The sequence below is a fragment of the Castor canadensis genome, chromosome 11, assembly GCF_047511655.1.
Source record: "Castor canadensis chromosome 11, mCasCan1.hap1v2, whole genome shotgun sequence".
In the NCBI taxonomy this organism is placed as follows: domain Eukaryota; kingdom Metazoa; phylum Chordata; class Mammalia; order Rodentia; family Castoridae; genus Castor; species Castor canadensis.
Window position 1 is genome coordinate 82547719 of NC_133396.1, and position 12270 is coordinate 82559988.

The 12270-nt window shown below is 42.6% G+C and overlaps 1 protein-coding gene across 1 annotated transcript in view; it reads left to right on the forward strand.

The window, feature by feature from the left end:
• The first annotated feature begins 2373 nt into the window (after positions 1 to 2373).
• Positions 2374 to 12270, forward strand: part of Stx6 (syntaxin 6) — a 52939-nt gene continuing 43042 nt past the window's right edge. The window contains exon 1 of the mRNA XM_074047311.1: positions 2374 to 2641. Coding sequence (XP_073903412.1) covers positions 2607 to 2641 — 35 coding nt within the window. The 5' untranslated portion in view covers positions 2374 to 2606. The remainder of the gene's footprint in view (positions 2642 to 12270) is intronic.

The window sequence follows — 12270 nt, forward strand, 5'->3', positions numbered from 1 at the left end:
CTTACAGTATGGCAGGAATGACCAACATGCTAGCAGCTAATTTATATTCACCCTAAATCAAATCTTCCTCTTGTGCTCTTTCATGGTGATGCAGCTGATGACTATCCAAGAACAACTCCAGAAGCCTGGCAGCCTTCCTCCTCTTTTTCCAACAGCTCCTACACATCCCGAAGAGTCACCAAATCTACTGCTGTTACCTCACCAGTAGTTCTTAATTGCAGCCTTCCTCTCCATCTTAGTTCCCATGAACCTGACTCAGAGGACACTCTAATCCTTTCTTCTGGCCCCTGCTGCATCTGTCTCAATGCCAATGTGACCCAGTCACTTCCCTCAGCCCCCATGATTTATGGGAGAATGTCATGCTTTTCAGCATTCCCAGTCATCTAACCCTACCCACATCCAGCCTTAGCTCCTATTTCCGGATCTTTCTTCTCTAGCAATGCCATCTGCATGGCTCTTCTGCAGGTCGCCATGCTGTTTCACAACACTGACCCCTCCTCTTGGCTGCCCATAGTTACTGTTCAGAAATCCCCTACTTCAGCTCTGACACACCCACAGGTACGCTGGTCTCTTGACTGTGTGTCTCTATGGCAACCCACGCCCTCTTTCATTGTGGGTAATTGCTTGCTTATCTCACCCATCTGACAGTTCCTTGAAGGCCAGGACCAGCCCTTGTTCATCTTTGTGTCCTCAGTGCCTAAATCAGAGTAGGAGGATAATATTCATCAGGTGCTTTCTAAGCCTTTTCACACATCAGTCTAATCTTTGTGACACTGTATGAAGAAGCTCTTTTTATGCAGCCCATTTTACAGTTGAGGACAGTGAGAGACTAAGAAGCTTACCCAAAATGCTCCTGGCAGGAAGCAGCAGAACCAAAATTGAAATTCAAGCAGTTGGGTTCCAAGTGTGACTCCTAATCACTGTGCACATCTGCCCCTCCACTTACATGTGTTTGTTGAGTGAATAATTATCCCTTTTTGCTTCCCTGCTCAGTATGTCCATTACTAAAGTCAACAATTCTCTTCCAATGGCTTGCCTTTCCCACACCTGTGGTCTGGTGCTCCTCCTGGATCTCAGAGAACCCTGGAGTCTTTGACTTTCACCTCTCTCTTCCCTCCCTTCAACCCGATTCATTCCTTTACCATGTCTAGGTGCTTGTTTTGTTTTTCTTTGGAAACATCTGCCAGATTCGCTCCTTCCCCTCCACTCTCCATTACCATGATCCTAGTCTGACCCTCATACCTCCAGGTCAGATGACCACGGCAGCTCCTGACTGGTGTTCCTCCTTTGAAGCCTCAGAGCTTACAAGCTAGATATCACTGTTTATATTTAAAGGACAAGGAAATGAATGATAGAGTGCAGGTTCTAATGGGATTTATCCCAACCTGAGACTACTGGCTCCGAAGAGAAAGGTCATCTCCGATAAATCACTCAATCTCTTCAAATTCCTTATTCATGAAATGCAAATAAATAGCAATAATTATCTCACTGTGAGAGCTGCAGAAACAACACTTAGAACCCTGCCTACCACACACCAAGTACTCAATGATTATCAGCAATTAAAGTCCACAATCCCCATCCAGGAAAGCTATAGCATTGTATCTAACATATGAATTGGCTAATCATGCTAGACAAAAAGCCTTCTGGAAGTTCTTGAATCATAGCTGAGAGGAAGTTACCATACCTGGCTCCTTCTTTGTTCCTCAAATGTGCTCTCTGCTGGGAAACAGCACATGCTGGATGAAAAAATTACCTGAGCAGTTCTTTGCAGAATGTATGGAAAAAGAAAATAGAACCCATCTGGTAGAACGTGCACAGATTCTGTGCCTCTGCTTTGTCTAAGCTGTGTGGCCACAAGATGTCTCGAAACCTCTCAGAAGAATAATAACACATTCTTCATGAGGATACACATCGACCAGTAGCACAAGGAACGACCTAAAGGAATTGTGTAGTTTTGTATCATGATCAAATAATGTATAGTATGGCAATGTTTTCGGCAAGTCGAGAATGACATGGATTTATAAATTACACAGGGTCAAAATCAAGTATCAAAAATAGAGGAAAGGTAAAAGGATTATGCAAATCAGGCGCAGTTCCAGTTTTCCTAAAAACTTGATTGGCTTCCTCGGTTGGATTAAGCAGCAACAGTTTGCTCAAACTCAAGCAGAGGCTGGAGAAGACCGCCCACCACTTGGAGCCCCGCCCCTAACGTCGTGTGACGAGGAGTCCAGGCCCCGCCGGCAGGGGCGGGGCCGGCCTTGGTCACGTGAGAGCAGGTGCGGAAGTGGAGCTACGAGTCTCGTTCCTGATTGGCCGTGGCCGAGGGCCCCGGGGGCGGGGTTAGGCCGACGGACGCGCCGGGAGGAGCCGGGGGAGGAGGCTGCCGCGGGGGCCGGCGCCCAACACCGGGAGGCGGCCTGTGGTGCTGACCGAGTGCTGGACCAGCGGCCGTCCCGGCCGCCCAGCCTGTGCGCTCGCCTGTTGCTCACGGTCCTCCAGACCCAGGCGCTGGCAGCTGCAGGAGGCCGGTGGGCGGGCGGACGGAGGCCAGGAGGGCGCGGGCGCCCTGTGCGCGGAGCTGCGGAGTCGACTGGGGCCGGGACGCCATGTCCATGGAGGACCCATTCTTTGTGGTGAAAGGGTGAGTGTGGGTCGAGGGCTCTACTCGAGGAGGAGGTGGCGGTGTTGGCTGCCCGCACCTCCTGGTTCTCCTCGCTGTAGGGGGTGGGAAGCAAGTTGAGGCTGGAGAAGAGACGGGAAGGCTTAGCCTTAAGGGCCATGACCATGAAGCGTCCAGAGACCTCCCTTCCTACCTAGACCGTGACACCCGTGTCCCCAACCGAGCCTCTTTGGCCTTTGCTCTGTGATACAAGTTCTTCGGGGGTCGAAAGGTTCAGCAGTCCTGCAGGTGGGGAGGGAGGGAGGACTGGGGCTGTTGTCGAGTTCGGCACCCCGCTTTGAAGGAGGGAAAACAGCATCTGGGCAGGAAAAGGGAAATGGCCCTCCTGAGCTTTGTAGTTCGCGTGGATGGGGTGAGCTCCATTGTCCATTGAGTTCGGAGCGCTGGCCCGCGGCTGACGAGACCTCAACATGCCCAGAGGCGTCTGGGCAGGTTTGCAGGAGTCGGGCGGGGGCGGGTGTTGATCTGGGGAACGCTGCACCCCAGCACAGCTCACTTCGGTGGGGGAGTTTGTTTTGAGTAATGGTGGGGGGCGGGGGTGAAGCAGCCTTCTACTCGGTGCTGATGTTAGAAGGAAAACAAAATGAAGCCAGCCAAACTAAACTTTCCTCGGCATTCTGTGAGCAACCGGGATTTTCCCACAGTGCTAAAGGAAATGAGTGTTTCTTTTTTAACTCCTTGGTTTCGTCCAGGATGTTTGACAGGTTTCCACCCCCACTTCTTACTCTGCCTGTCAGAAGAGAATTGCCTTATTTTTTCTTGGGAGCTGTTCTGACTCCATCTTTGTCTCCCCCCCCGCCCCCCCCCCGCCCTTATTTGTTGGGAGATGGAAACTTCAGTGGCACTATGTTATATCAACTTTGTAGCCATTACACAAATACAGTGATGTCACTTATTTCTAGTAATTTGTCAACTTATGTGTTGAATGTCAAACAAATCTCGAAAACCTGAGAACTGCAGAGTTCCCAGAAGATAAAGGAATAACTGTAAAGCGTCCTTTGCTTTCATCTAGTTGCCACTAGCTTCTTATTTGTATCTAGTGGTAGGCCTGTTTATTTTTGTATTTGAAGGTTTTCAGAAATTTTATTTTGTATTATTATTTGCAGTACTGGAGTTCGAACTCAGGGCCTACTCCTTGGGCCACTCTACCAGCCCTTTTTTGTGAAAGGCTTTTTCGAGATAGGGTCCCACGAACTATTTGCCCAGGGATGGCTTCGAACTGCGTCCTAATCTTTGCTCCTGAGTAGCTAGGATTACAGGCGTGAGCCACCTGTGCCTGGCTCAAAAATTTTAAGTGATACTTTATTTAGAATGTTTTATTATCCACAATGCAATAAAATATATGTATACAACTACTTAACATTTCCGTAGAAAGATTTTTTTTCCTTCACCTTACTTTAATTTAGATGAGAAAATGGCAAGTGTAGTTTTACTAGTAATATGTGCCTCCCTGCCTGGAAAATGTGTTATTAGAAGATCGATTTAGAAGTTAATTTTTAAAATTTAAAGTTGTGTGATTTTTCCTTGAATGGAAGTTTTTAGTGCTTAGGTTGCAAATGTTATCTCTGGCAGTGGAGATCAGAGATAACCAGGAATGTTTTGTTTGATTTTGAGTGGAATTTGTAAAAACCCTAATTGCTCTGCCATCTTGACATTTTTTTTTCCTCGTAGTATCCAGTACAATCTACCAATGCTTACTTGTGTGCTTACTGAGGAGATATTACAACCTTATTGGAACACTGGCTTGGTGTTTTGGTTAACTTGTACATTGTACATTGTTTTTGCTCATGTCCTTAAGGTGCCTGAAGGAAAAGAGACTGTATTTTCTGCTATGGAAAGGTAAAGTCAGGCACATGGGTGTCTCTCGATGTTTGTGTGATGGACTGTCTGGGGAGCCAAGTACTTCCATTTATTAAAAGTATTGAAAATGCATTGCACAATGTAGAAAAATTAAAGATGCCTAAATTATGGCCCTTAGACTAAGAGCTCTATTGTAATCTGAGAAACAAATTATTTCGAAATAACAGGACAGGAGATAAAAAGTGTTAAGGTGAATGTAGGTGATAAGCATCCCAGGAGATCAGAGAGAGAGAGGCAGCTCCTTAGGAATTGTTGTGATGGGAAAAGCTTTTAGAGGTAGTAGTAGGTGTTGAATTAGGTTTGAAGGTGGGCAGAATTTAGATAATTTTGGGCTTGTCTCTCATATCTAAACACTAATGAAAGAGTCTCATTATTGGTCTTCCTACTTCCAGTCTCTTTTCTTCAACCTTTAGGTCTATTTGATTGGTGCTGTCCAGTAGAAACACAATGCAAACCATTGTATTTTACAATTTCTAATAGTTACATTAAAAATATCAGACAGGTGATATTAATTTTAATGCCTTTAATAGACTTATAATTTCTTTCAATGTGACTCACATAAAGATTAATGAGTAGTTTACTGTTTTTGTACTAAGTCTTCAAAATCTGTTGTGTCATTTTACTTCCATCGGTTTCAATTTGGATGTTAAGTTTTCAGAAAACATTGACTTGTATTTAGAGTCCATTAATCTTACAGTTGAAAGTGTAATTCACAATATTCTGATTGTTCCAAACATAATAATTTCTTGACAGCTGAATTGCATATCAGTTATTAAATTTAAGTTAATTAAATTTTAGTTCCTCAGTCACACTAGCTGCATTTTAAGTCAGTACTCACTCATATGTGGCATCCTTATTGGACAGTAGTACAGTGTAGTCTTTCTAGCTCCAACCAGGCCTACCATACTTAATATCCTTTAGTGACTACCTCTTGCCTACAGAATAAAATGCAAATGCTTCATGACCTCCTGAGGCAACACTATCTCTAAGCCTCCATTCATTCTGCCTTCCCTCTACCTCAGTGCTCCAACATTGCCAGACTCAGCTCAGTGGCTATGCCTGAAGTACCGGATGCTCAAACTCCACACGCACCCATTCTGACTGATTCAAACACTCAGCTTTTGGTGTAAGCACCCCCACTGCCTCCAGGAAGGGCTTCCTTGGCACCCGTAACACGTTTTGAGTTTCTTCCTTTGGCTGTTTTTCATTATTAGACTATGAGGTCTTGAGGGTTGGGACTGTTTGTTTTTCCTGTTTCCAGCCTAATACCTTTTATGTATCACATAAATATTGAACACACGCTAGTGGTGGTGATGAAGGAGTGGTGCCTTATGGGTGAGAAACCACCAGCAGAAGCCATGGGGGAGTCATTGTGAAATTTAAAAGTTACGGAGGAGAGTGGCTCAGTGGAGTAGGGAGTTGGTTGGGGAAGTAAGAATGATAACTAACATTTTAAAGGATGCATACCCTGGGCCAGGCATTGTGTGCTCAGGAAGCACTTTATACAGATTTTTCACCTTGAAAGAACAGCGAGATGATGTGAGGACTAGTCCCATTTTAGAGAGGAGATGCCAAGGAGGCACAGGGGAGTCACACTGCTAATAAGTGGACCCAAGTTTCACATTTGAACAGCCTTCCTAATTCCACTCATACTTTTAATACTAAACAATACAGGTTGAATAGGGTCAAGTTAGTGGCCTGAGGCCATTAGGAAATTTTTGGAGTAGGAAAATAACATGAAATTAAGGTTTTAGGAATATTGATTTGGTACTAGTATTGGACACATCAGTGTGAGGAAAAATTAGTAAGACCAGTTAGAAAGCTGTTGTAATTTAAGCATAATTTAAGTTGTGTAATTTAAGCTGTTGTAATTTGTGCCTGAGTGAAGCTCCTTTTGTGTAGTTTTGACTTTGACAATGCCTTGTTCAGAGAAGAATCCAGAATGGTGACTGCCTTTTAGTCCTTGTGCAGTAGATATTATTATTATCATCATTTTATAATGAGGAAAATTATACTTGATAAAATAAAAAAAATTCCGAGTTTTTAAGTAGAAAGGCCACCACTTATATACATATGTACATATTATTATTAGTTTAGAAATTGGGATTAAATATATATTCCCTTATGATTTTTTTCACCTGTATTTCATTATATCCTTATACCATCTTTGAGGGGGGCTTTTAGTTAGTATATTACCTTTGACATATAAACATAATATAGTTCATTTCCTAGTATGGACATTTATATATTCCTGATTTTTCACTTTTACCATTAATATAGTGGTAAGTCACTTGTCATAGGTCCTTATTGCTTTTTCTGGTTATTTTCATAGACTGTATTCCTGTAACATGATTATTAACTCAGAAGTTATGCATAGCAAAGCTTTTCATGCATATTACCAAATTGTCCACTAGAATACACCCTTCCTTCCTCCTCAAAATGTTTAAGGTCCCCATTTCCTATAATCCTTTTCTCATTTTGAAAAATCCATACTAATTTGCTGGGTGAAAAATACCATATTTGAGTGATGAGGGGGCAACGCTGGGGTTTAAACTTAGGGTCTTTTCGCTTTCTAGGCAAGCGTCCCACCGCTTTAGCTGTGCCTCTAGCCCAACCATATTTGAATCTTTCTCATCTTTGTATGCAGTAGGAACTTACTCAGTATTTGATGAGTGAACCCATTTAAAATTTTTGGTCCCATAGGTTTTTCCCTGTCTCCTTGACAAACTTGTAGAATTTACAACTTCTAATGAAATAAGCCACTAAGAAAAACCACATAATTAAGCATGTTTAAATATGACAGTATAGTCACGAGTTGCTTAATGATGGGATGCCTTCAATGAAGTTCTGAGAAATGCCTCAGTTAGCCGGAGATGTCATAAATGTACTTACATAAACCAAGATAGCTGTGACATTACCAGGGCGTAATTTTATGGGACCACTGTTGTATAAGATGTCTGTTGTTGACCAAAACATTGTCAGTGGCACATTACTGCATTGATCACAGTGAGCCTGTCCTTTAGGCAAAAGGTGTGACTGTATGGCAACTTTGGAAGTTTGATGTACCTTACAAGGATAGTTTTACTACCAGATTCTTGACTGTGGATCAGTGCTGAAATAATGACATAGATAAATTCATGAGCAAGATGATACATGTTACGTTGTATTCTCTTGTCTGTATATCTAGCTTTCTTAACACTAGATTACGAGCTCCATGAGGGCAAGCACCATACATTTTATTCATTGTTAAGAAAACTGGTTATTGTTATAGTCACCATGAAGAAATTAACCCATGTTTGCAGAACAGTTTTGGTCTAGTAAAATCAAATTAAATCAAATGTCATTTAGTAGTTTTTAAAAAAATGAGATATTTAATTGTAAAAACAACTTTGCAAACATTTATTACGTGTTGACTGCCTAATACTATATTTGACTATGTAGATAATGTGAAAAGACACCAGCACCCAGCATGGAGGTGGCTACTTCTTGATTGCAGAGATAAAAGGGTTCTCCCAGGCCTGGGAAGCAGCTGATCTGAAGGATAGAAGCAGGAAATAATAAGGGTGAGAATGAGAAGATCTGGCAACTGAAACAATTTGTTTTCGTGAGCCAGGCACTTGGTGGCTCAGACCTGTAATCCTAGCTACTCAGGAGGCAGAGATAAGGAGGATCAAGATAGGAAGCCAGCCTGGGCAAATAGGTCGTAAGACCCTATCTCGGAAAAATACCTTCATAAAAAGGGCTGGTGGAATGGCTCAAGGGGTAGACCCTGAGTTCAAGTCCCAATACCATACACACACACAAAAAAAGGATTTGTATTAGTGAAAACAAATTGGATATTAATGCTGGCTGGTTTGGGCAGGAGGCATGGAATACCCACCTGCCTGAGAGTTTAATGTGGTTCCTATTATAAACTGTTACTATTTTTTGACTGTACTGGAGTTAGAACTTGCTGTGTGTGGGTGGGCTTTCCCGTGCAAACTTGCTTGGGGGGGGAGGAGGCTTTCCTGTGCAAGATTGTTAGGCAGGTACTCTACCACTTGAGCTATGCCTCCAACCCTTTTAAAAGTTATTTTTCCAGATAGGATCTCACATTTTTGCCTAGAGTTGGTCTTGGACCCCTACATATGCCTCCCCCATAGCTGGGACCATGCCACCTACCTGCTGGACTTTACTATAAATTACCTTAATCAGGAAGTAGGTTTTTAACTAGCAGTCACTAGTTTATAGTCACCTTTCAAGGGTTCAAGTCCAGATCTTCTGATTCCACAAAGAAAATAGATTTGTCTGGAGGCTTTGGCAAAAATGAGATTTAAATAGGTCTTTATCATGGAAAGGTTCTCATAGTCAGGGTCAGAAGAGCTTGAGGCAAGCAGCCAAGATGTCTGAATCCAAGGTCTCTTATTCATTCAGTGAGTATAGACCAGCTATCTTGGAAGTCCACCAACTGAGCTAAAGTAGAGATTGTGCAAAGTGGGAAGTAGGAGGAGTCAAAGATGACTATTGTCTGGACAAGTTTCAAAACTTGGGAAATGGTAGTGCTATTGGCTAAAATAAAAAAGTTAGAAAAGGAAATAGATTTTCTTTTTTGTTGTTTTATTTTTTGTTTCCTTGTTTGAATACCTGCTTTTCTTGTGGGGTTCATTTGGTTTTAGGCAAATGAAATGTTTCTATAGGCTGCTAAAGATAAAGGAATGTATCGTGGGTGACTGGTTGGGAATGCAGTTGGGGAGTCATCAGCTTGCAAGAGGTGCTTCCAACCTTTTGGATGAGCTCTGATGAGTGCCCAAAAGCTGTAAAAAGTATGCCGAGAAATACTGGGCATACAAGTAGAGGGAGATGAAGGAGAAAAATTGGTAGAGAACTGGAACAAGTACAGTGTCACAGAAACAAAAGTTTCAAGCAAATGAATGTAACCATGGGATATTGTGTCAAGTACATTGAAGATGAGGACAAGTTAAATTCACTCATGACAGACCTACAGTGTTGTCATTGGTGGCAGAAGTGCTGTCTTGTGGAAACAGCAGTAAGTTGGGGGTCAAAAATAGCATATAACTGAGGTAATTAAGTAGAGATTCTATTTGTTTTTTTTCCCTAACAGAGTAATTGATTACAAAGATAGCACAGTATAGTTTGGAAATGGTAAGGTCAAGTGAAGGGTGTGTGTGTGTGTGTGTGTGTGTGTGTGTGTATGTGTTTTCCTCTTAAACACAAAAGATGTAAGTGTGGAAATCAGACAATAAAAGGAGCTTTCTGTTACTCAAGGGATAGGCAGTGGAATGAGGTTTGTAGGGTGTGGGGCAAGAGCGAGCCAAGGAGAATAAGGGATATGGAGGGTGATGTGGTTGCAGAGGCTTGCAAACCCTGGGTCTCTCTGGTTTCTTCACTGGGTTAGAAACCATCTGTCTCTAATTTGTCTCTTTTTGTACTTTGATGAGATGGGAGCCCTCCATAAAGAGACATGTTGTACCTGATACAGATTGTTTTTCCAAAGATGGCCGCACTAGTGTCTATCCTGTCTCATTTGCTTTTCTTACATTGTGAAGCTGGCATTCTTTCTGTAAGCTGGAGTTCATGTTCTCTGGGCAGACCTTTGTAACTGCCTCGATGGACAGAATGAGAAGTAATACTGCTTGATTCCTGAAGCCTCTCATAAAAGAACCAGTACAACTTCCTGCATCTTCTTGTCTAAGGACATAAGCCTAGGGTGCCTTGAGCTAACATAGAAGAATCTAACTACACTGAAACACTCTGCTAGAAGGATGAGGCAGAGACCGTGTGGAGATAAACTACTGATGAGCCTCTGTTTGTGTAGCCCAGCCCATACAGTTTCTTAACTCTGGCTTCAGATATTGTGGAGTAGGGATAGGTCATCCCTGCTGTATCTGATTCCTGACCCATAGAATCTGTGAACATAATAAATGAGTATTTACACCAAGTTTGGGAGTAATTGTTATGCAACCCTCATAACTGAAATAGATGCCAAGTCAGAGTCTTATCACCATGGTCAATGAAGAGGGGTGAAATCAAAAGGATGATGGATGCTGCAATTACAGTTCTACACTTTGTTGGTACAACTAAAAGACAGATAGTCAAACAAAGCTCCCTGTATTACTCAGTTTTCTGTTGCTATAGTGTAACAACTGAGGCTAGGTACTTTATAAAGGCAAGAGATTTATTTAGCTCACAGTTCTGGAGGCTGAAAGTCCAAGATCAGGCAGCCCAATCTTCTTCGCCTCTGGTGAGAGCTCCCTTGGCTGTATAACAACATGGTGATGGCTTCATAGTGGGAGCACTTATGAAAGGTAGAGATCATATGGTGAGACAGAAGCCAGAGAAAAGGGAGGAGTCAGGCTCACTGTTTTATAGCAACTCACTATTGCAGGAGCTAACTGGGGTCCCAAAAGAACTACCTCAGTTTCTTTCAAGGGTAGTGCTGGCCTCGCCTCTTAAAGGTTACATTACCTCCACACTGCACATGAATCTTTAGGGGACACATTCAGATCATATCTAAACCTAATGGCTGAGATTCTCCTTCCTCCCCCTTTACTTGGCAAGCTTGATCAAATGTAAGTAAGAAAGTTTTATAATTGTGTGTGTGTGTTTGTGTGTGTGGGATTGAGGTTTGAACTCAGGCTTCATACTTGCAAGATAGCTGCTGTACTGTTTGAGCCATACTTCCAGTTCATTTTGCTCTGGTTATTTTGGAGATGAGGGTCTCATGAACTGTTTGCCTGGACTGGCCTCCTACCACTATCCTCCCAGTGTCAGCCTCTGAGGTAGCTAGGATTACAGGTGTGAACTACGGGCACCCAGAAACTTTGTGATTTTTTTGTGTAGACATTTGGACTTGTAGCCTAGAGGTTGGTTGGAGCAGTGAGCTCTTCACTGTGGAGGAACTGAGTGGAAACTTGTATGGCACAGGCTCTGTGATCAGTGACAACAGGTCATTGTTGAACTAGCTTCAAAAACAAATGAGGTTAGGCCAGCATCAACTTTTTGTTTATAAGGAATGGAAAAATCTAGTTTTGAAAGTTTGGATGATTTTATTTTTCCCCCACAGATACATTCTTTAGAGATGTAGACTGTTTTCATTTTTGACAGTAGTTTATTAGGAAAGAAGCTCCATATTACAAGTGACCCCAGGTCATTGTGGTGGGTTGCAGTGAAAGGCTTTCATTCTGGTATTCAGTCCTTGAGAACATGGTCCCATGATTTTGACAAGCTATTTGGTGGACAGCAAGGGGGAAGCCTCATGCGGGATATTACTAATGTCGTGGTACTTATTGCTCATGAAATGACTTTGAAAGCACGTACCACAGAAAATCCTCTTGACTCATGGAGATGGTCATCTCTCCTTTGAGGACTTCTCTGGTCAGGAGCTAAAACTGCAATTCCTAGAAAGGTGAATACCAGTAAACTGGTATGACTCCTAAAGCTGTTATTTACCCAGAAGTTTGCTACCCTGAATTCCACGAGTTCAAAGAATATCTGTGTGCCCATGTATAGTTCTGGGTATTAGATTTTAATCATTTCCATTATATAGTTGGAAAAATACGACAATAACTAACCTGGACCCTCCAGGATAAAGAGGCAAAATGTCTTGAGATTTAGCTTTTCTGGAGACCACAGACAAATGGATGGCTGCTGCCTAAGTACTCACTCAGAATAGAGTGCTCCGTACAGAATGAAGTGCTCACACAGCTGGCTGTGTGTGTTCCATGGGAAGT